This window comes from Macrosteles quadrilineatus, unplaced genomic scaffold, assembly GCF_028750875.1.
Source record: "Macrosteles quadrilineatus isolate MER2022 unplaced genomic scaffold, UCM_ALF_1.0 Scaffold_2__2_contigs__length_208266976, whole genome shotgun sequence".
Taxonomy (NCBI): domain Eukaryota; kingdom Metazoa; phylum Arthropoda; class Insecta; order Hemiptera; family Cicadellidae; genus Macrosteles; species Macrosteles quadrilineatus.
In genome coordinates, this window is record NW_026542595.1 from 154,082,179 (window position 1) to 154,108,298 (window position 26,120).

The window sequence follows — 26,120 nt, forward strand, 5'->3', positions numbered from 1 at the left end:
TTTTTTAGACAAATTAAAATATGATATTATGGAGCTATTTATGTTGCAAGCGCTAATAAGTGGATGATACTTAAATAATTTGTAGAGAACGGATTGTCCAATTAATTTGTTTGTGGCGTCAAACCATATGTTTATGAGAGTAAGGAATCTGTTACCAATACTAACTAGTGTACATTTTGCTCGAATTCGAGCAATTGCAAGGTACTGGTATTACAGAAATTATTTCAAAAACAATAACAGTAATATTCCCGTGGCGGAGCACGGGCGGTTAACTAGTTTACTACAAAATGAAAACAACCAATAATTATGGTCGCCGGAATAAGGCTGAAACACCTTTGACTTTAAATAATCTAAATATCCATTACATTTTAACCAAATATAAGCCTACCATTGAGTTATATTTCCATTTAACTTGCAATTCCAAGTAGGCTCTCCATTTCAGTGAACTAGACTTACAATTAAATAATGCAGACTTAGGCAGAATAGGTACTGCAATAATTAGGACTTCCATTAATATGAACCGAAGATACCACTGAGTTTAGATGCTGCAAGTAGACATTCCATTGACGTGAACCAGACGTAACATTGACTTAATATACTGCGAATCGGCACTCCGTTTATGGGAATCAAATTAACCATTTCTTTGGATCCTGCAAGTAGACAATTTATTTATGTGAACGATATGTACCATTGAGTTTGTATACTTCAAGTAAACAATTCCTTTAAGTGAACCCGACGTATCATTGACTTTGAATGCCGCAAATAGGCATCTTATTTATGTGAACCAAATGGACCATTGACATTGGATACTACAAGTAAATTTCTCATTTTTGTGAAGCTGGTGTACTATTGATTTAGGATACTGCTACTGCAAATAGACATTTAATTTATGAGAACCAGATGAAACATATATACTTTGAAGTAGACAATACATTAAAATTAGACATTTCATTCATTTGAAACAAAATATATACTAATGAGATTGGATACTGCAAGTATGCATTTCATTTACGAGAAACATATGTAACATTGACTTAAGAAAATTATTTGATTATTATGTCTGATATCTGCTCAATATTGCAAGCAGACAACTGCATTGTACACCTAGTGTAAATTACCTGAAATGTAAAGTTAAAACTGTGAACGTTTCTCATCCAAAGTTCCCGTGCGATCTCTAGTGTTCACTTGGTAATACATGTGTATTACCAAGTATGGGGTGTTTTCAACTCCCCACGTGAGTGTTAACGTTTCGTAAAAAGTACAAGTTCCTGTATAAGGTAATGTTTTTTTCTTTTTGCGAAAGACTCTAAAAGTAATGAAAGGACATTTTTTATTTACATTTATTTCGATAACAAACAAGTGTTTTTGACATATAAATAAATTTGTTTGCACAAAACTTGTGTGTATTACGATCCCCCCACCCCTAAAAACTGTTTTTAGTAGTACATTTTAGGAAAAAATAATACCTTTACCATTCACAGACATAATATAATCTTTTAAAAATTATATATTTTCCGGATAGTACATATGCTAGTTATTATAAATAAATAACTCTTTCATATTGGAAACAGTATACAGTAAAATAAACTTAAATAACAACAAAAAATGTTATTTACCAATTATTAGTGTTAATACAATTATAACAAAAATGTAATAACGGGGTGTCAAAAACACCCCACGCGAGTACATACGTTAGTAAAACCCGCGCGAGTAGTTAAAGGTTAAAGTCCCTTTATCATAGAAGTAAGAAGTATAGCAATTAATTAATCTGTAAGTATATAACAAAATTACATAATCGTTTGACAGGCGACGGTAGGTATATAGATACTGTACAATGGTGCGGCAACGGCTGCTGACAGTATTACAGCGGAGCGGACAGCGCAGGAACTTGTGGCGCTGACTGTACTACACATTCCACTTGGAGATATGAGACTCCACTCAACTTTTGGAGTTATGAGACTCTGGTTTAATTTTTACTTGGACTTATGAAACTTTGGAGTTATGATCACTTGGACTTATGAAACTTTGGAGTTATGATCACTTGCGCTTATACAGTATTTTTCTTGGAGTAATGAAATTACCCCTTTTCGGGTACTTGTAGTTGTGAAACTTTGGATTAAATATAATTTGGAGTTATGATCTCTTGGACTTATGAAACTTTGGAGTTATGATCACTTGGAGTTGTGAAACCTTGGAGTTATGAGATGATCCCATGCTGATACCGTTTATTTTATTTTTGTGTCTAGCTGTCATCATGAAGCTGTAGATCAGCTGGTCTGCCTGTGCAACGCTTACTTTGGCTTTGCTATTGGCCAAATTTCGACCAATGCTAATGCACCTTCTCCCGCGAACCTGCGCTACGCTACTGTGTGTGAACGTGAAACTGTGAACTTCACTTCACTTCTTCACTTTACCCGCCACAGCGCCAAGCCAAGCCAACCTACCTGATTACATTCTTCATCATTCTTCTATTGTGGGATTTCTGTTTTTCGGAGGGTGAGTAAATTAAAGTTATTTTCTGTAGACTTCGTCAACAATGCTACATTTTGAGATCACCTATATTTATTCTCCTCCTAAAATTATTAACAAGTAGTTTTAATGGATTTTAGAGAGTTTTGTAGTTGGAAATATGCTGTGATATTTTGGGGTTGCAAGCCCTCCCAGAGTATTTTGGCGGGAAACGTACTTAGCAACGATTGCGTGGCAAATGATTCAGCTCTTAAATGTTATGTTCTAAACTATTTTAATTATTTAGATTATTGTAAGATTCAAATAGTCTATGCCTATAGTTCCTTAAAAAAAATCAGGAATGTAAAATAATTATATATATTTAATTATTTACCTATATTTTATTTATTAGGACTACAAAACTTAGGCTAAACCATGAGTTAAAAATTAAATCAATTCAATTTGAACTAGCCTAGACCTAGGTAGGCCGGGCCTACGCTTAACCTGTTATTGGACTAGGCCTAGAAGCCGCGGAGGCTGGTTTGGAGAGATAGCCTCTCCTAATTTACTTGGTCAAATTAATAATGGTGATCTAGCCTAGGTGCAGTGCTTATTGTATTGTAGTACCTATGCCTATTCTTCTTGTTAGCTAGGCTTAGGCCTACCCCATTCTAGACCTAACCATACCCCCCGCCACACTTGAACCTACTTCAAATTAAGTTATCATAAGTAACTTAGGTCTAAGTTTATCGATAACTTAGGTCAAATTAAGGTTGATAGCCTGGGTAGGGTTGGTAACTAGGTAAGTTACCAGCCTGTTGTAGATGCAAGAGTAAGTTATGCATATCTCTCCACCGCTAATTCTGTCTTTCCGACAATTAACCTAAGTAGGTCTAAGTTACTTTAACTTATTTGTGGTTATTTGTTAGTGATCTTTAGTAGACAATAGACAATTCTTTATTCCGTTAGACAATATTACTTTGCAAGGAGTTGATCAGTTACTTCCGGTTTCAAGCGCTCACCTTCATCTCACGAAAAATACTTATATCTAGGCTATAGGCCTATCCCAATGGCCAAACATTACTTCCCTTTACCATCATTTACCATTTACCATCGATGTCTTCTCCGCCGTCCTCGTAGACAGGTGAATCGTCAATTTCTTGTTAATATGTGTGTGTGTGTGAGTGTTCTTGAGCATTGCTCTCCTATTTGTTGTTTAGGTTATAATTGTGTTTGTTAATAAAGTCAGTTAATTTATAATATGGTCGTTCAATCAGGTAGGTATTGTTTCAGTTGTTTTTTAAAAGTTTTATTTTCACTTAATTCTTTGAGTTCTTTTGGCAAAAGATTAAACATTTTGATCCCCATGTTGTTTGGAGTTTTGCTTAGCCTATGGTAGCCTAAGTAATCGTCCGAAGTTATCTTGTCGGACAATAATTAACTTATACTGTACTGCAGTGTCTTTGAAACTTGCTAAGTACATTTGTTTCGGTAGATTTTTTTTTAAAGTTGACTACGCCGATGTCAGGCTTACAGAAGGATCCATTTCTTGAGGTGTCATCAGAATAAGATACATTCTTTACACATAGGCCTAGGCCTGCCGTAGAACAAAATACCAAAATTATTAAATAATGGCCTATCAAATACAGGCAATATACAGGCATGTATTTTATGGCCTATCTTGAATCAATTTTGGGTTATGTGTAAAATGCATGGGCCTAAACTTATAACTTAACTCAATCTGATAACATCCCAAGAAGTGGATGATACTTATGTTGGCCTGACGATAATTTCGGTATGTAAGATAGCGGAGTTATAAAAACACGCCGAAGCATAAGTTATGAAGCAAGTTTCTAAGGACGCTATAAGTTAGTACAAGTTGAGGTTTGTCTGACAATATCCTGGTGCTATCAAAATTAATTATAATCCAATAATTGTTAATTTATTTATTTATTACAATGACAACCACCATTTTACAAAACATTAGGTAGGCCTAGCCTACAAAAGATAAGGCATGCATGTGACAAGGTGCAGAATGAAAACATAATATGGACCGTGTTACAAGAAGCTGGCATGATGATGAAATTACAATGACAGTTACTTATACATGATATGAAGTGACATTATAAATTATTAAAGCAATGTAAATTGAAACAACATAAAGTAAAGAAAGTATAACTTAAATTAATAACCAGTGCAAACTACGATAGACATACAAATTGACAGTTCTCAATAGTAGTAGTGATTTAGAGTCCTCTATATAGTTGTCCAGTAGGCCTATTTTTGTTTGTTCTCAAAAATCACCAAAGTTACAATTGATAAACAGTTGTTGGGGTAGCGGATTTTTATCCCCCTGGAATTTTACCCCCTGGGCAAACGTGACGTCACAAACCAGGGGGTAAAATTCCGGCCGGAACTTTTGAGTTTCGCGACATCAGTTCGATGGATTAAACGCGGAATTAAACATATATTTTTACGAGTGAATTTAATCAGAACACATCAAATTATAAAAACCTAGAGTGTACGGCCCGGATTTTTACCCCCGGAATTTTACCCCCCGGAATTTTACCCCCCAGAATTTTACCCCCGGAATTTTGCCCCTGGAATTTTACCCCCTGGCCAGATATAGCCTATAAATTAGCGAGAATGATTAATTATCTTCATTCTGTCTTAATTTAATAGTAAACATTTTATCATTAAGCAGCCTACTGTATGTTAATTTATTTGTAACATTAACTAATCGAACAAGTTTTTAATTTTAATTTTGAGATTCTAGTATTAGGATTTGATCTTTGAGGCCAACAGTTGGTTAATATGACGTATAAACAATCAACTGAATGATAATTGTTTTGATCATTTCTTTACAAAATAAACAAATAAAGATAGGCTACTAAATAATGAAATGTTTACAAATAATTACAAACAGAAACAAGAAAATCAATCATTCTAAGAATTCATTTCTAAGATGGGCCGGGGGTAAAATTCCGGGGGTAAAATTCCGGGGGGTAAAATTCCGGGGGTAAAAATCCGGCCCGTACATCTTTAGTTGTCTAAACGCTAGTTATATGGACAGGGGGTAAAATTCCGGTTTTTATCGCTAATCTAATTAATCACGCTCTGGCTATTTTCATTAGACTTCCAAATCCGCGGGGGTAAAATTCCAGCCGCGAACAAACTTTTGGCCACTCAAGTTCCTACGTCATAGTGACGTCAGCTTTGCCCAGGGGGTAAAATTCCAGGGGGATAAAATTCCGGCGACCCCAGTTGTTAAGCCAATTTCACATCTACCTTAGGCATTTCCAGTGTGCACTTTTCCTAATGAAAAATGCTTTGTTGGCCTCTGAAGAGGTTGTTGGCCTCTTTTAACCTTGCATTTGCCCGTCCACATAGACTTCAGATCTGTGCGTGGAACATATCCAGCAAAGCAAATTAAATAACTAAAATTCAGAAACTCAATAACTTTTTTTTATTAATCTCCTGCGAATATTTTAGCCCCTGAGGTAAGTTAAAGCCTGTGAATATTTTGAGGAACTCAGCAAAAACATTTCTTTCCAGATATAAATATTTACGATGGAAACTCCTCCACATGATGTGGTGCAAATAGTACGACGTTCCACACGAAGTGCCTTAGCGGAGATACCAGCCCGCATGGGAGCCATCACTTTTGCTGATAATGCCACACCAGGTAGGATATGTACTACAGTGTACAGAGAATGTTAATACAAGTAGAATAACTTTGAAGAACTTTGAAGAAAACGTTGCATTATAATGTAAACGTGTCAAATGAGTGTTCCTGAATGAACGTGAACTGTTTTGTTTAGGTAAAAATATTTCTATTTTAGGATTACTAAACCGTTTTTTTTTTTTTTATATCAGAGAACTTAACTTTTATATTTGTTTTTCAAATCTCTTGAACCAAAATTTGTGTTTGGATTTGATGGGATTTTTATAATGTTATTTGTCATAATTGTTTTGATCAATTATCAATTGAGATGGGAATGCCACTTAGGTTTGTATTTTAATACTTGATATAACACGTTATTGTTAATAACTTAACTTATACTTAAAATAAATGTAAAGTAAGGCCTAATACAATTATGACACTGGCATACTGATACAAGTTAAGTCTTGTACCCTAATTATAGCTCAGTAGCCTACTAAATATAAAAACGTAAAATATACATCTACTAAATAACCTTTTTAGGCTCAAGAAAGGCTTACTTTAAAAGATGATTATACCCTTTACAAAACTCTCATTTTAAATGACTTTTCATTTGACTTGTGTGTAGATCGAGTTTCACTGACAACTTAGGAGCAACTTTGTTTATTTAGGTCTACATTCTTTTTATCTACACCAACATCAAAACACAACCTCTTTAATGATGTTTACTTATCAATGTCATGTTTGTTCTTAGTGACTCGGCACCAGAATCATCCGTTCACCGCCAACGGACACCCAAATCTGTTCAACATCCCAGCCTCCTATATATCACCTTCTCCATCTCCAGACGAACTGGTCAGTATTAAATCATTAAATCATTCAATGCTTAACAGTAATTAATAGAATTTCAGCACAGTTGCAATACCTTAACAGTGTCAACTAAACAAATAACTTTTCTTGAATAAATACTTGATCTTATGAGTATTCCTTTGTTTGTTACATTACAAAGCATAACCTATATTTTTCTCAGAGTTCGACAAATGATTTTGCAGGTGATCCAGCAGCGTGGCAGGCGCAAGATGCCGGTCACATGGTCACCTGACATTGACTACCGCAAGCGTGAGAGCGCACCTGCCACTCGGGAGCGCACACCTGTCAAGATGTCTCCCAACTCCAAACACCTTGTACTACGCAGCTCTCCCCGCAAGAGACTGCTGCTAAATGACCCCAAGGAGATGTGTTTATCACCAGAGAAGAAAAAGGTATAGATTGTGTCAATTAGAGTGGGGAGTGGGATGAGCATGCTCACAAGAACCCTTCCCCCACGTGATGCTTGCTTTTATTTTGATCAGCCATCTTAACAATTAATTGATGTTGAATAACTCTAGTTTTGATTCTGATTCTTATACCACTAGCCACTAGTGTGAATATCTGTACACCACAGTGTGAGCCTTTCCCTACACCACAGAGAAGTAAGATACAGAGAATACAAGCTTATGGGACATTTATGGGAGCTTATGGTATTTTTGGGCGGAAATAATAACTTGTGACGAGCAAGGAAGAGCACTGTGTGGAAATGCCTATCGCACGGGGCACAGGGTCTTCTCTGTGCCTACTCACATTATTGATATTTAATAGGGGTGTGTGAGTAGTTAATAAATTTTTAAACTTAGGCCTAAGTATATTAATCTGTAAACGCTTAACCTCATTTATGCGTTGGTTGAATTGATTTGACATGGCAATAATTATAACAATGGAAAATGGATCATTCCTCTCTTTTATTTGTCAAATACACAGAATCAAGAATCAAGAATTTATTGCAACAAATTACAAAAAGAACATTTTGTATAGTTGAGGTCAATATGAGAGTAACTTAGGCTAAGAAGTCTCAATAATCTGCAAGGATAAAATGTCCAGTGGTTAGCATATTAATTAGGGCCTATAACATTTAATAAATTAGGCTACAATTAATTTAAACAACAAAGTAAGTTACAGATTTAAGGCCTACATCAGTCAGAAACTAAAAACTAATATCAATGTCAGACATAAAAAATTCACTTAAACTATAAAAAGGGTGATTTAATAACGAGCAAAAAAGTTTACTTTTAAATAACTTTTACAGACAGATGCATATGCATGGATAATTCGAACAGTTATAGATTTTCCCACTGTAGTATTCTATTATCAGCTGAGTTAGCTATCTGTGTTTTTCTCCAGTCTGTAATGAATGGTGAAGTTACTCATTGCATAGCCGATGTATTGATCTGGTATGTCGGTTATTCATTGTTTTTAACAAAATTATCCCGATATAACAAATTTAACTGATTGAAATAAAGGGGATAGGGGATTAACAAAACTCAAATACAAGAGACCAGGTTCTTTTTTGTCCTAGGACGCTAGGCACGAGCCTGGGATTGTTTTTCACATTACTTCATGCTAGACCTAGGGGTTGCGGCATTATCACTTGGATAAAATCCATTGGTGACTGGGCGGGGATCGAACCCGGGACCTCAGGGACTAAAGTCCCGCGCTCTAACCACTACGCCAGCTCGCTCCCCAAGTTTATTGATACAGCTATTTCTTCTCACTACTCTACTCGACTTTCTCAAATAGTACTCGCTCGAGCTCCGAGTATCTAGAAATGCTCAACTCAACAGATACTTGTTTACTCACCCACCGATGTCTTCTTAAATCTTGGTACAGGTATTAGGTAGCATTAGCCTTTTCGCCGCCAGCATTTTTTCATTTGTATATAATCGAGAACCGCCGAGGCCATTTTGTACTTAAATGCAATACTTATATAAAATGGCTATAACTTTTAATTTTTGCAAATATTTGAATTAAACCTTTATTCTAGAATTATAATAAAATTGCCTTTATAAAATATATAATATTTAAAAAGGTTTGAATGGAGATTATTTATGTTACCAAATGTAAGTAAAATAAATAAAGATAAATAAATAAAAATTTTGAGTAGGCCTACAACCAAGATAACTATATATGAATATAAAATATTTAATCAATATTTGTGTTGTTTTTTATTAGGTAGGCCTACTATACATACACATTTGTTAGCAAGCATGCGAAATTTGACAATCCTACCTTGAAAAATAAAAATAAGCTTCTTTCCAGGGTTTGAAATAAATTGTCTTCAGAGCATTGTGATGTCTTTGCGTCACTCAAATGCGCTATATAACGTCTAATGCCATATCATGCACAAGAAAAGGATAGAAGCCTACAGTTTTTCTTTATGCCAAATAACAAACATAACACCAACTATTTACGACACAAAATTATATACATACACTTAGCCTAAAAATTAAAATGGTCTAATATCGTCTAGCACCAATGTTGGCCAAAACACACGGTGTGTACACCCTTCTGGCACTCTAGTGCTGCATATAGTTTGGGTTTTTTTTTTCTTTTCCACCTGCTGTAATAGCCTACTGATAGGGCTACATACGCAGCAGGTTCTATCTTTTTAACTGGTAAGGTTTCCATTACAAACTGGTCATTTTGCTGCTGATTGTCTATTACGCCACCCGCTAACTGATACTTAGGCCTATGGACAAGTACCTCTTTTTACATAGGCTACTGTCAATTATAGATAATGTGAACTGAAACCTACTCATTTCTTTTCCACTATGGTTTTCCTTATACAAGGTACAAGTTAAAAATCATTCTTGAAAAATGTGTAATACAACCTTTTTCTAATACTGAACAGTCCGTCGCTCATCGAGGTAGGCGTAGCCTTTAACATCTGGTCTGAATGGTCAATAGCTCTCATGAAGCAGTTGTACACATCTATTATCTCTGGGTTTTCTTTTAGAATTACCTGATTATTTCTTACTACTGATTCTGCAACACACTTAGTTGACAGAAGAAGTACTGGGTTCTTTTGGGATGCTTTTTCCTTGTACGCAACCATCAATTTGCGGTCTTTACGGTTGTAAACTTGTGGGCCTACTTAAAATATTTTTTGAGAGCATCAGGTATATACCTTTCTGGTTTTTCCTCATAGTGGCCTGTCATGTAAGTCATCCTTTCATACAGATAATCTACCACAGGTATGGACATAAATAAATTATATACAAATTGGCCTAGAGAATTTAACTTATGAAATCATCACTGAACTCACCAATTAATTGCACACCAATCTCTGTCAAGTTATGAAATTTTGTGCTTTACTCACTGTTGACTTGTTTCGACCAAGTTTAGTCATATTTACTAACTGAAAAGCATTAGAACAACTTATGAAACTTTCATAACTTTCTTATAAGTCTTGAGAAGTTATCTACAGACACAGATCACACAGATGTTCTTCATCTCGGGAAATCTCATCCACCACGAGAAAAAACACAAACATTGGTTTTTCATTTGTGGCTTTTGGACGTAGAGGTGGCCAGTAAACAAACATTTAGCAGACGTCCAATATATCGAAGCGTGGCAATATTTGCCAAAGGGTTAGGTAATGTCGATCGCTCTTGAAAGTTGATGACAACAACACTGTTGAGGATGGAGTATAAGCAACAAAAAGTTGGTTTGTCAATCCATCTGTCTTTGACTTGCAAGTTTAGGCTATGCAACTGCTAAAAAACTGATGCCTTGGGACCTTGGTAGTATATAGAGTAAGGGTGGCAATATACAATATTCATTATTTACAGATTCATTGAGAAAAAAAGTACAGCGTCATAAGATACTATTGAAAATGCAGCAAATGATTAGCATTGTTAGGTTTGCCTTTTTTTGAATTGGCCATCAATGTTTTTGGCCAATTAGGGATGGACGAGATTGGATTTTTAGTTCAAGACAAAAAAAAAAGAAGGGAAATGCACGTCTATTGTTTACATGATTTTATAACATTGTTAAATACCTACTGATTTATGACATATGACTGGCTAACTACAAAAATAATAATAATAGGTAAGAATATTTAAAATCTTTTATTAAAAACATCAATAAAAACGTCAATATTAAAAAAATTAGAGATATCTTATTAAAAATAATTTGTACACGTAGGAAGGTGATACCAGTTAGAATATTGTTAAACTTTGAAAAATACAAAATTTATCAGTCTGAAACCGCAGTCCTACCAGTTAAGTATCAAGTAACAATTTTCAGTCTTGTGTAATTTATAGAATGATTTTGGAGTGACAGGTTTTGGCAATTTTTACAGTACCTAGTAAAACATGACTCACACTGCTTACACAAAAAAAAAACTTCTTATCATTTGCAATGTAAAAAAAAAAAAACAACAATTAAAGCAATTTACATGTGGAGAATTAATTAAATAAGAACGCCTTGGCAAAGGAAACGCATCAACAACACACTCCTGTACGGGTATTGTATTGACTTTCTGCAGGAAGTTTAACTGTATTATTTTTAATTTTTATAATTGTCTAGAAATATTTTGATCAAAATAAAATCTTGTCTTGTAGAAAGAGATTTTATTAATAGATCAAAAAGCACAGAAGGAGATGAAAGCCTTCTTAAAATATAAGGCATTGACTATTGATGTTTTAACCCTCATAAAATTGATGTTTTTGCAACGATGTTATCAGTTTATCGATGGCTTAAATACTCAAAATACTGAATGAACATTGATGGTTGACCTATTCTAATGCTCATCCCTAGTACAGGGTACATGTATGCGGCTGTCTCAGTGTATTAATTTACCTGCAGTTCACGTCTCTATATCGATTTGAAACAGATTTCATTGTCTCTCAAAAACCTTATCACTATCTACGTTGTAGAATCTACCAACGAGTCCTTTTTCATCCTTCAGCACTGATTCGGAACATAAATAGTGTGCACTACCTATGTTAAATCAAGAGCGTGTTGGTAGTCTAATTTAACCTATTTGTAATTCTTTTTGTTTGTAGCTGGAACATAATAGGACTATCATGTAAGTAGGGTTTTCCTACATCTATACTCCACTTAAGAGGTTTAGATAATTATTTTTAACAGATATTTACAAAATATTCTGATTAAGACATCCTTATGTTTAATCTAAATGATTACTTAGGCCTACATGATGGAAAAAAAATTGAAAGCCAATTATGGGTGTATCAATAGTTAAAATAAATTTATAGTGAAGGAAGACATTAAGATTAGTTTAAACTTAAACAAAGTTTGTAGGGAAGGAAGACATTATGATTAGTTTAACAGATTTTATTTAAAATTAGGCTATGTCGAAACTATTATTAACTTACCATTTTTGTAGCATCCCAATAAACTGTGCTAAGACTTTTTTGTTTGTGTGATTTGTTTATGTGTATTTTACATTTTAATAAAGTAATGTCTATTTACATTTTTTCAGGCAGCTTCACCAAATCCCAAAAAGCTGAAAATAGCCCCAGTTGACAGCAGCCCAGTGGATTTAGCTCTTAAGGCCCTAACTTCAGAACAGCTGATTAGTATTATTCAGAACGTCATTTCAAATCATCCAGACCTTGAAGAGGTAAATTTAATTAGATACTAGCTGCTGTACCTGTGCTTCGCAACAGGAAACAATTCAGTTTCGAAGAAAGGGTGTCCTCTTAATATCATTTAACATATCTTGATAGCCTAGAATCAAGAATCAAGATCAAGAATCAAGAAGTTTATTCACCATTAAGTAATACATGATTACAATAGGCTTCATCAGTTATTCATTGAAAGACAGTACCAAGATAATAATAATAACAATAAAATCAAATCAATATAGATTAAAAATAGTAACAATCAAATAAATAAACAAGACAATAGAACGTTTACAACAACAACAACAAGACATTCGAATACTCATAGTAAATTAAGGACCCAACACTTAGTTTACACTGTACTTATATCACATTCTAAAAATTCCTTTATAGAAAAATATTCGTGACTTATAAGCCAATCATGAATCTTATTTTTAAATGATTTTAAATCTAACAACTTAAATGATTCTGGAATTTTGTTAAAAAAATTTATTTGTTGATATTTGTGACTCTTTGCATACTTTTCTAGTCTTGGGATTGGCAAAACTAATTTGTTTGAATTTCTTGTTTGATAATTATGAATGTCACTAAAACAATAAAAGTCTGTAATATTTTCCTTGACATAAATTAAGTTCTGAAAAATAAAAATGCATGGTACAGTCATAATATTATATGCAGAGAAATGACTCCTACCGCTATCCCTAAACTCTAAACCAAACATGATTCTTATAGCTCTCTTTTGCCACAAAAAAACTCTATCTGCTCCAGCACTACCTCCCCACAACATATTAGCAAATAGCAAATGTGAATGGAAGAAACTGAAATACGAAGTTTTCATTAGCTCCTGACTTACACAAGTCTTAAGTTTTCTCAATAAAAAACAAACCCTAGATAATCGATTAGCTAAGTTGTTGGTATGTTCCTCCCATATTAGTTTCTGATCAAGAGTAATACCAAGAAGCTTTACAGACTTAGCCATGTTATATTTTTTCAATTTGTCTCAAAGTAAATATTATTGTTTCAGTTTTACTTTCATTTATCTTTAAATAGTTAGAATCAAACCACAGATTGGCAGCAACAGTTGCTCTATTAATATGGTCGTTAACATCATTCAGACAATTCCCATTGACTAGCACAGATGTGTCGTCCGCATATAGTATGGTATCACAATCTAAATTAACAGGGAAGGTCATTAATATACAATATAAATAGCAAAGGGCCCAGGACTGAACCCTGTGGGACCCCAGCAAGAACCTCTTTAAAAGAAGATGAGCAGTTCCCTACAGACACCATATGTAACCTACCACAAAGGTATGTTTTGAAAAAATTTAACTGTTCATTATTTATTCCATAATATTGAAGCTTATTTAAAAGAACGCTATGAGAAATTCGGTCAAAAGCCTTGCTGAGATCCAACAGGGTCACTCCTACAAATTCATGGGCTTCAAAGCGGTTTAAAATTTTGGTCACAGCACTATCTAGAGCCTTCACTGTAGAATAACCTGGACGAAAACCAAATTGGCTACCTGAAAGTATTTCATACTTATCAAAAAAATCCAACAATTGTTTCTTAACACAAGTTTCTAAAATTTTTGAAAACACTGATACTATTGTAATTGTTCTGTAATTGTCAATACTATTTCGATCACCCTTCTTGGATAAAGGTATACTTTTAGATGCTTTTAAACACTGTGGAAAAAGTGAAGATGTCAAGCAAAGATTAATTATGTAAGTTAATGGCTTTATTATAAATGGAGATACCTGTTTCACTAATTTGTTTGAGAATCCAAAAATATCTTCACATTTTGATGCCCTTAAAGTATCTACAATGTTTTGTATTTCTCTTTCGTCTACAGTTCTCCAGCTTAGATTTTCTGGAGGGCTTTTAGTATTAGTTAAAAACACTTCATGACTTAACCCATTAATGTTTATTGACTGACTTAATTCAACCGTTTCCTTACCTATACCTATATAATGACTATATAATGATCATTGAACTGTTCAGGTGTTATAGGGGGTATTGGTGCTTCTGATTTGAAATGATTTCCTGCCTCTTTTTTTTTTAATGTTCCAAGCCGCTAGACACTTATTACTAGATTTATTTATACACTCATCATTGTAGGTATCTAATTTTAGCTTCCTTAATTTTTGCCCTATACATTCTTCTGTGAGTAGTATAACAATTCCTTAACTCCACATTATCTTTGTAAGCTGAAACCTTCAGCACATCTCTAAGTGTATTTACAAAGGTTCCTAACTTCCTAAGTGAATCATCAAACCATTTTGAACCTCCATTTTTATTTTTACCTTGCATTTTAATTTGTTTTTGGAGTCTAGGGCAGTAAAAATTGTACAAAGATGAGAGGGTATGGACAAAATATTCAAAAGCGGCATTTGTATCGGTCATTTTAAACAGTTGTTGCCAATCAAATTGATACAGGTGATTGACAAACATATCTAATTTGTTTTCATTCAACCTTCCTATAGGACATCTGTTTCATATAGGGAGGGTCTGTGGAAACTGAGAACTTAAACTTAATAACCTCATGGTCAGAAATGGCATATTGACCGAGATAGCATTCAAAACATTTGTTATCAATATTTGTAACTATGTTATCTATATTACTATTTTGCCTGGTTGGAAGATTATTGACATGAAACAAGTTAAATGATTTAAGAATATTAATAAGTGTTACCGTTTCAATGTTCTTTACTTTAAAGAAATCTATGTTAAAATCTGACCCAAGTACAATTCTACTATTTGGCTTCTTATTACTAATAAAAATGAGTAAAGATTCAAGACATTCAAAAAATACATTAAAATCAGGGGTTGGGGTTCTATACAAAGAAATAAATAATACATTGAAGGCATTTAGGGGCCTACATATATACAACAAGCTTCGAAATGACTAGTAATAGTAAAGTTGGTGATGTCAACCAATTCAAAGCCAATATTATCTCTAACCAAGATAGACCTAACCTAACCTCTCTCTAACCTAGTTAATACTATCTGGGTTAGTGGGTTGATACAGTAACGGTTATAGAATATTTTTTTATTTCCATAATCAACAACATAGTTTTGAAAAAATAATCAATGACAAAGTTTTATAACAAATAAATCTACTACAAATTTTTGTACAATATTATATTTATAATTCGTTTGGATCAGCCGTCTAAAATTGTGAAATAAGCATTTGGCAGTTCTGCTTGTTTACATTGAAAACTCAAGGCAAAGGTAAACATTTGAGTTTTCTCATGCTTCCATGGATAGGCCTAAACATTCCTAGAAATAGGGACCATCTTTGTGCTAAATTTGGGCTGTATCGGTTTAGTATTTTATAGTACAGGTAAAATAATACAAAAACACTCCATATAAACAACAAAATTTGTACATTCATGAAATTTCACCTGTGAGTTACTAATAATATGAGAAATGAAGATCCGATGAGTCCCCAAAATTTTGGGCGTCCTAAGGCCCTTTTTGGGGCCCTTTTTGTTCCAAAGGGCCCTTGTTCCTGAATAATTTTGTTTTTACGTTTAAGGTCGAGTGAGGTGTGGTTTTCGATGGTTTTAGTTATTTTAAATCGATTGGGAGTAGTTTTAAGTGTATTAAACCACTCCATAATGGGTGTTTCGAAATATTATTATTTTTTACGATATTTAAACATTTATTCATAAAGTGATAAAATTAGTTACCTGTACCTCCATGCTCTAAATAAAAGGGGATTATTGAAAATCACTGTAATTCTTTACTATATAAGAGGGAAGGATCACAAGGAGTAAGAGAACATATTAAATACCCCCGTCACTGCAAACCTGCAAACTAAGAGAATTTTCATTTGCCTGATTTTTAATTAAATCTAAAATAGCATTGAGTTTAATTAATACTTAGGTTTGCTGCTACAAGGAGGCTAATAAAGTGTGTTTATAGTAAAATATTAATAGCCTAAAATAAAACAAATAAATTTGACAAGTTTTATTAAGACTTATCTATATAAACAAACAAGCAAAATCATTTTACACTATTCTCCTTAAGAATAACATGGAATTTTAAATTTACAATTTTTGAATTTTATTTGTAACTAATACACTTACAAAACACGTTAATATACTAAATTATTTGTTTTCTTTAAGCTCGTTATAATGCTCTAGATAAAAATTGGGAAACTTTGTCTTTTGAGGGTCAAAGAGTACAAATTTTTACCACATAAAACCCTGTTCCATGGACCGATTATGCCGGTTTTGTAAAAATTTAACCAAAATTACTCGAGTTATCGTGTTTATGGACACGTATATAACATGGATATATTATATTATATGTATGTATACAAACACATATATAATATTTTGAGTATGGTGCTTTAGGCTTCTGCGGGCATCGAAATGAAAACGTAAATCGGTTTCGGGTCTATGTTTTACCATAATGTTATTACCATAATGTCTATGTTTAAGACCTTCCGTAATAGCTTATCTCATATATGGGATGTTCGCTAAAAGGGCATGGATTAAGTTTTACACTATAACATAATAACATAGGTTACTAATCAAAAATTTCAACTTTTAAGGTGGTGTGAATAATCTTTCAACGTGTTTTTTATGCAAATCTATTAAGACCAATTTCAAATTGATAGTATGTATTTTTCTAAGTAGTTATTTAAGTTATTTTTTTTACATTTATTAAAAATTTAAACAATTGTTTTTGTATAAAACCTTACATTACATATTAAAAATGAAGTACTTAAACTAAAGCTATTTTTCTACAATTTCCGTAGTATCTCTCTTTACAATTTCATCATCACAATAATTATTCTCAGACGACTCATTAGCATTTTTATTATTCTTAGCAACTTGTCCATCTTTACTGATTTTGTCCAAGTTGGTGTTCAAGCAGGATTCCCCTTTACAAACCTAAAACCTTGTATATTGCAGAACAGGCAACACCAATCTTAAAGCACGAACAATGTGGTTCAAAAACACCTTTCATACATACTGACGTTTGCAACTTGTATCTTAAGTTCCTCAAACTTATTTTCAATCAATACAAGTACGGTTATCTTTCGTGGTTATGACGACCAGGACAGCACTAAGACATCAGAGCAGCATTGTCGGTACAAGCATTTTCGTCCTGAACAATGGGAACGAGGTTTATGGGGTAAAAATTGGGTTTTCTTATTTACTTTACCCTCAAAACACAAAGTTTCCCATTTTTATCTAGAACATTTTAAATAGCTTAAAAACAAATAATTTTGTATGTTAACGTGTTTTTGTATGGTTATTAGTTACGGATAAAAATACTAAAATTGTAAATTAAAAATTCCCATGTTATTCTTATGTAGAATAGTGTAAAATGATTTTGTTTGTTTGTTGATGGATATATTTTGATCAAACTTGTCAAATTTATTTGTTTTATAGTAGGATATTAATATTTTACTATAAACACACTTTATTAGCCTCCTTGTAGCAGCAAACCTAGGTAATCGTTAAACGTAATGCTATTTTAGATTTAATTGAAAATCAAGTAGGTAAGTAAAACGGAAATTCGCTAGGTCTGCAGGTTTGCTGTGACGGGGGTATTTAATATTTTCTCTTACTCCTTGTGATCCTTTCCACTTACGTAGTAAAGAATTACAATTATTTTCAATAATCCCCTTTTATATAGAGCATGGTGGTAACTAATTTTATAACTTTATGAATAAATGTTTAAATATCGTAAAAATTAAAAATATTTCGAAACACCCATTATGGTGTGGTTTAATACACTTAAAACTACTCCCAATCGATTTAAAATAACTAAAACCATCGAAAACCACACCTCACTCGACCTTAAACGTAAAAACAAAATTATTCAGGAACAAGGGCCCTTTGGAACAAAAAGGGCCCCAAAAAGGGCCTTAGGACACCCAAAATTTTGGGGACTCATTGGATCTTCATTTCTCATATTATTAGTAACTCACAGGTGAAATTTCATGAATGTACAAATTTTGTTGTTTATAAAACCCTATTTTACCTGTACTATTAGTCGTGACAGCCGCCTAGACAGACAGACACTAGCTTAATTATTTTATACTGTGTAATGCCAATATAGATAAATAAATAATTTGTCAACATCTTTTGATTTTAATTGGATTTTATTACTGTATGTTCCGGTCAATGTACTCACATGAAAACTACAATCTTCTCTTTGATCAGAAATGCTAGTGATAGAAACACCTGTATGGAATAAAAATGCATTGGAATACCTTGATTTAACATGTTGACTACACTACAGTATGATCTTTTGCCCATTCCAGGAAATCAAGCAAAACATGCCTGCACCTGATTTGGAACCTTTGGAAGAGAGGTTGAATGAGTTGAAGCATAACATCTACAAGTCTCTTCCCAACTCTAGGCTTACCTCCAAGACTGATTCCCCAGCTTACAGTAGAGCAGCCATCCACGTTTTGGCGTTCAAGGTGATTAACCAGTATTGAGATTGCTCTTCTATATCATAAGTGAAATTAACTTAGGCCCTTTAAGTACAAGTTAAACAAATAATGCATGTATTATAAAATTTTTTGAGCGTACAGAATAAGCAAAGAAAATTGGCTGTTCAATGGTTGTTAATCTTAAAATAAACCTAATATACTGATAGTTTTGTTTGAGGAATTGCTCTATGCCAGCACCGTAATTCTAGGATAAAGAATATCAGCTAGCTTGCCTTAAACAGGGTATCCACCGACCTGGAAAACCTGGAATTATGGATTAATTTAGTATTTTACAGGGAATTTTAAATTTGCCACGATCGCGCATGATGATGATGCAAATTTCAAAAGCAGAGTCCTGGTGTTTTTCTTCAAAATTATGAACGTAAAATCCAAGATATACAAAATTAAAATGTAGACATTTTATTTCTCTACAGGGAAATATGTTTGACTTAAAAACAAATTTTACCCCATCTAAAGAAATAAATATTAGTAAAAGACGCACTGTTCGGTCAAGGTCAATTGACAAATCGCTTAGTCTCGAGCGTGTCTTTAACACTAAAAAAGCAAGCGACATTTCATAATCACACATTTTACCACAAATACTAATCACTAACCCATAATTTACTGGTAAATCTTTTAAGTTTTATTTTTACAAATGTGTTGTTTTGTTTAGTGAGTGGATATGATAGTAATTATTATTATCCCTGTTACTATGGGTCATATTTATTATCATATCATTACCTACAATAATATGGATACAAATTACTATCCTCTCAAGAAAACAAACAAAACAACACATTTGTAACAATAAAACACAATTTTTCACAAATAAAATATGTATTTACAGCTCACAAGACTCACGAGACGTGAATGCTGCACAACAGTAATGGCGACTGTCCCCAAAGAAACAGCTAATTTATGCCGTGTCAAAAACAATTGTTTATTTCAAATTGTGCGTTTTAATTTCTGCCTACAGATTAATTTAAATTATATCACGCTAACACAACCCTTTATTGATTTATCAGTCATTGTCTAAATGACGATTTTTGTCATTTCTAATGTTAGCTGATTTCTAAATATTATTTCCCAAATTATCTGACATTATAATCACGTGGTTCTTAATACAAAAATAAACTCCAGAACTAAATCTTACTATCGGCACCAAACACAACCGATTTTGTGCAAGATTATCAGCGCTACAATTTATTGATTTTATGTGTAATGAATTTACGCAGCAAACTCGCAAAATCGTCTCACGCCTAAATTTTCATTCAAATTGTTACAACAATAAAATTGATCTGTTAACATGTCCTTCCACCATGATCTGTTAATGCTGTACGATACGTTTATATATGAAAATGAAAGTTTAGGATCTCATCTTTCGAATAGTATCCAAAAAATTTGGTTTTGGAATAATTTTTAATGAGTTATATCTGTGACACTATATGAAGATTTTCGTCATGGGCATTTTGGAAGCACAGACATATGACGATCGTCATATTGCCAGCCCTAGGGTTAAATAGATTAATTGCAAATCATTTCAGGCAAATGAAAATTCGCTTGGACGCCAGGATTGCTGTAACGGGGGGTATTTTTCAATATATTAGTACCTTAATATTTTATTCTTGTTTTTGTGTTTCAGAAATGCGTATTGGAACAAGGACGGAAATTGGTAGAGTCCCAACAATGGACGGCTGTCATTGAATATACACAAATGGCTTGGAGGTGGGTAAATTCCTTCCATTCATAGGATCATCAAACATCAAGTTAACTGTGCTGCAATCAATTAATATATCTTGTCTTGAAGATAGAAGACAAAAGACAGAAGAAGTGAAAAGCTTGTGACTTTTGCATTTAAAAATACTACTTTTATTGTGTTCTAGTTTGAATAAGTCATTGGAGCTTTTTTTTATTCAGATATTTAAAAGAATTATTGCAAAAGTTGTGATCTTTTTTTGGTAGATAGAGTTAACTAAAATCTTTTTGTTTTGCCGGTTTTTTTTTAAGCTTTGGTTGATGCTAAAAAGCTGAGCATGAACTTGGCCCAAGCTAGCAGAGCTTTTACGTTCTTGATTGTAAAACGTGTCTGCAAAGTTCTGGCGGTCGAAAAATTCACACTTTTGCTGCGATCGCAGATGACGTTATAGTCCGTTCGTTAGGCTATGATACCCAGCGGATTAGGAACCTTCTCGGAACTCAACTCACCCTCCCGACCCGCTTGCCGGGCTGGAAACTAAGTTAACTGCTGGCGGTTTAACTCAGTTTTTGGTTCTTGTGTAATGCGAAAGCGTCTTCTGCAATGAATACGAAGTTCAGATTGTTTGTTGTATTTAAATTTTCACTGATCAACTAACTCTTTGAATTGCCGCATGATATCATTTGACGGGTTGCTGGGGTGAAAAATATGTTTTGACCGGCGATATAATTGCCGGCAATCTAATCGCCCCTCGATGGGCTATCAAATCCCCTAATGCATGGGAGTTCAAATAAAAATAAAATTATAAGTTGTTTTATTTATTGTTGGGGTATTTATTTACTATTTTAATATTCACTTTCATTCTTCATCTATGAAAGAAAAAAAATTGTGTGTTATAGAAATTAAAATGAGCTGAAATTTATTATAAGTTTAGTTTCTCATTTCATCCTTTTATCTAGCCTACTAAAAAAGTCATATTTACTCTAGATCATTTTTTTGAAATGTTTCTAATGGTTTTTAAAAATAACATCTTCTCAACATCATCAACAATGTCTTGAAGCAGGAGAAATATGTGGCAAATTTCTATTCTGTATCAGTTCTGTTTTACATTGCAGGTATGTTCGAGCTACTCCTCTCTGGGACAATCCTCCACACAATGCAGCTCGGAGGCAATGCTTCAAGACATTGGCAGTTCAGTGTATGACAGCATTTAAACGTTCCTCCCAGCTGACTCCTGCTGACTGTGAAGAACTCTACACCAAGTATGTAGGACTGTCTGATTTATTTTTAGCTTACTTGTGTTAGTGCAATTTTTATGCCTCACTATACTTTGAGCAGCTGGTTTCTGTACTGCTTGTAGACCTGAGAATCTCCGTTTACTGAAAGCATCGACAAAAAGAATTAAATATAGTCTGTCAGCCGTTCTGTGGTTACCATGGTTATCATAGGTTCTGGCGCACACCGCGTGGAGTGCCGTGTAGTTACGTAGCGCCTAGGCCATAACTACATGGCACTTCCAGTGGTGTGCGCCAGAACCTATGGTAACCGCAGCACAGCTGACGGTCTATATTTAGTTCTTTTTGTCTATGCTGAAAGGGATCTGGTAAAACATATGGTACATACAGATCACAGTTTTTTATTTCTAAGAAACCTTTTCTTATGTTTTTTAAATAGGTAGACCTTAATAGACTGCTCGGTAATATCACACCATTTTCACATAGCTTTAAGCAATGTGGGATTGGTACCTGAGCCTCTGCAGGACAGCAGTTTTGTATTCTAACCATAAGGCTTTATGTACATGCCTTGTTGCCTTTTTATTTTCTATTTAACAGTAGTAAGGATCCATTGGGTTGTACTTAAATCGTCTTCATTCAATCTAAAATCAAAATAGCATTTATTCCGCCAAAATATTTACAAACTACATTATATTAGTCATGTACAATGTTTACAATATTGTTTATTTTTTTAATACCGTAATATTAAAAAAAAATAATATAAACATAAAAATACATAAAAGCTTTTTAAATTAGCGAAATATCTTCCACAAAGATTAAATACCCTTGTGTGTGGAAGAGAGTACCATCGTATTTTATATAATTTTTTAAAAACTAATTGATGAAAAAAAAGTTTTGAAACGATAGATATGCTGGAGGACTTAATGGTAAGTGAATGTAATAAAATAATCACAGAGACAATATCAATAGCAGCAAAATCGCTGACAAATCTCATCAGCAGAAAAGGCCAAATTAAATGTAATCTGCCCAAAGATCGGTTGTTTACCTGGGATGTTGAAAAAGTAAAGAACGTTTTAGAATAAAATACAAAGTTTGTACAGGGAAAATCATTGTATTCATTTGAAAGACCAACTAGAATTACTACTTTTCTACATGGTATCCAAACAAATTGAGGCACATGTCATAGCATTGAACAAGATTTTAAACTTATATATGTCATAAAGTTTTGTCTTCTGCTTTTCCAACCACTTGATTGGAGCTTATCAAAGTGCTGTGATGACAATAAAATATCCATTTTTTGATTTTCAAGAGAAAGTGACTCAGGGCAAGGTCTGATCTGTAGGGTGGTTAAGGAAAAATCTCCCATTTGAATGAAGGAGGTAATGTGTGCGATTTTCCGTGTGAGGTCAGGCATTTTAAATTTTAACGCAAAAACAAATTTCGGATGTCAACTTTAGTTCGGCCATTTTAAAACTGAGTTTGCCATTTATGGATAGAACTTTCACTTACGTTGTTTCGGGTTGTTTCACTCACTTGAGAATTTCTATGGATGTTGAATTTATGGCCAAAAAAAATTTATAACAGACCGCACCTCACAACTAGCAGGATTTTCAATTGCAGCACACTTATTGAACCTTAACTTTGCAACAATGACACTTTTAACGGATGAACATTGAGGATGCAAACACGTCCCTACTAGAAATTTAGCATACATCTGTCGCCTCGGAATAACCCTTGTATTTTTATGGAATTTCAGGACAAGTCCATCTCTAAATATAGGCTTACTTATGTTTGTACTTGAGATGGCTCACCAATAAATGTCAAATGAGGTCATCGCCATATAAGGTTTTCAAACCCGATTGAACTTACGTTTTGTACTTAAATATAATTTTCACCATTGTTTTAAACTTTCAGGATGGAATCCTTTGGTGCCGACAGTGACGATTTCCAGACGGTTTTGAAATTTTTGGACACTTTGAGAAAAAAGTGAAAACAAAGGAGATTTAAAAGACTGGTGTACGATAGGTTATCGTAAGTTTTTACTGTTACCTGTTTCAGTGCCTTTTAAAGGTTTTCAAACGGTTCAACTGTATCTACTAGCAAGTAGGTTTTTATTGTCCTGAACTAAGCCTATATTGTTTTGTCCATAAACAAATTTTGTTAACTCTCATTAAAATTAAAAATAAACTCTAGTACAAACTCTCACCTCAGTACTCATGTTCAAATATGAAGCAATCATGTTTGATCAATAATTTAGGTACTGTAAATTCAATTTCCCAGTTAAAAGTGGATGTTTTTTGCTGGCTTCAGCTCTTTTACACTTGCCCCGTGGATACAGTTTGACGACTGAGTTAATCATACTCTGGCACGTTGTGTTTATTTTATTTAGTTGTAGAATTTTAGAAATATTTTTCTTCATCCAAAGCCATATTTTAAGATTATGTTGTAGATATTATGGCGATTTGAATTATTGAAGTTTTGACATAGGTTTTTTTACTACTATGTGTTATTAGCTTTGCCTACATGGCGTTATGTACTCTGATGGTTATTGTTGTATTGTTACAGTCTTGTTTTTTATAAGTTTTTCTGTTAAATTACTGAAAAACTTTGGACTTTGTGTATTTTTATACATATTAATTTTTTGAGTACATGTTGGTATTGCACAATGTTGAAGTGTTTGTTACAAAAAAATGTTATTGCTTAAATTAAAATGTATAAAATCTTGTGCTGGTGAAATTAAAACAATTAAGATTTTTTACATACAAAAATACACTATTGCCTGATATAGGGGCCTAAGTAATAAACTTTCAGTTTTTTTTACAGTCAGTCTACTGTACCAATAATTCCCAAATTTGGTAATATAAATTGATATCAGAGTATTCTCTCAAACATAAAAACCTACAGATTAAATATTTTTAGATTTTTAACTCATAAGGACATATTGACATAGTTTTACGTTTGATTTCTATATCAGCTATTGTATGTTAACATTGAGTATTATAGCCCATTGGAGTGATGTTAATACTGCCATTAGGTGATGTATTAGTTAAACGTAAACCCAAATTTAATTTTATTAATACTGTAAAACCTCTTTGTTAGTCATATGCATGTAACGATATTCCAATGTATTAGTTTACATTTAATGAATTGAAATATTGCAATGTTTAAACATTTATTACTTCCCGTGTTAATGATATTTTCTTTTACTGTCGGGTTCAATACCGTAGCTTGGCCTACATTTAAATAAACCAAGACTGATTGAAAGTTAATTTGATTTATGAATGTAAATTAATTGTATGACAAGATGACTCGATATGATATTCTAATATATTTTGAATTAAGAATATTTATTAACAAATTTTTTATATAGATTTTTAGAGAAATGTTCACAGATCATTCCAGTTTATGTAAATATTGTTGACTGAGTTAGCTGTTAACGTAAAACCACTGATTATATTATACACTATGAGTAGACCCAAGTGTGTGACTTGAGTATTTATTGTAAACAAAATTCACCTCACACCTTCAATTCCTAATTCCCTAATTGTGTACAGAAACTCTGTTTTACCATCTTTAAATATGAGTAGGCTATTGGAGGTTGCCCACAAACATAACACGTTTAGTTTACTCTATAGTGGATATATAAGCAGTGGTTCCACTCAATGGTTATTAATACTACATTTTTCAAAGGCTTTGACATTTTTTATTAATAAGAGTGTTTTAAGTCCTTTAATAGATTGTAGCAAGCATAAAATAGTGTCATAACCCAATTTTGGTTTTGTAGTTTTTTTGTACTGTGTACTGCAATGTAGTATGTGTTTTCAAGTGTGTGAAATAAAGGAATCCCTGATCTTACATAATTTCTAATTTCTTATTATATTTCCACACTCCCATCGTACCCAGTAACAATCTTAAATAATTCAACATACATTATCACTAAACTAAGCCATCACTGTACAGTAAACACAAAAGCTAAACACAAACAGAAACATCCCTTTTGCACCACATCTACGTTTTCACAAACTGGGCTTCACAAAGATATGGTATGTGAGCGTGCCAGCATTTCCCAACATGTTAGAAAGTAACTCGAATGACAAAATGTCACTCGTGCTCGCATTCCACTACTAGCATGCGAGTAAATTTGTGGCGACACTT

General features: G+C 33.3%; 1 protein-coding gene across 1 annotated transcript; it reads left to right on the forward strand.

The window, feature by feature from the left end:
- The first annotated feature begins 2,389 nt into the window (after positions 1-2,389).
- Positions 2,390-25,819, forward strand: LOC128987517 (uncharacterized). The gene is made up of 9 exons (XM_054408399.1): positions 2,390-2,496; positions 6,004-6,133; positions 6,864-6,964; positions 7,162-7,371; positions 12,429-12,569; positions 18,861-19,022; positions 20,677-20,759; positions 21,846-21,992; positions 23,880-25,819. Exons 2-9 carry the CDS (start codon positions 6,019-6,021, stop codon positions 23,953-23,955), a joined length of 1,035 nt encoding a protein of 344 aa, XP_054264374.1. The 5' UTR covers positions 2,390-2,496; positions 6,004-6,018; the 3' UTR covers positions 23,956-25,819.
- Positions 25,820-26,120: the final 301 nt, after the last annotated feature.

What these genes read in the sequence shown, in the direction of transcription:
- LOC128987517 (XM_054408399.1), top strand. Translation starts at nt 6,019, where the DNA reads ATGGAAACTCCTCCACATGATGTGGTGCAAATAGTACGACGTTCCACA. An exon ending in TATCACCAGAGAAGAAAAAG is followed by an intron (nt 7,372 to 12,428) that starts GTATAGATTGTG and finishes ACATTTTTTCAG; the next exon opens with GCAGCTTCACCAAATCCCAA. An exon ending in TGTGAAGAACTCTACACCAA is followed by an intron (nt 21,993 to 23,879) that starts GTATGTAGGACT and finishes TTAAACTTTCAG; the next exon opens with GATGGAATCCTTTGGTGCCG.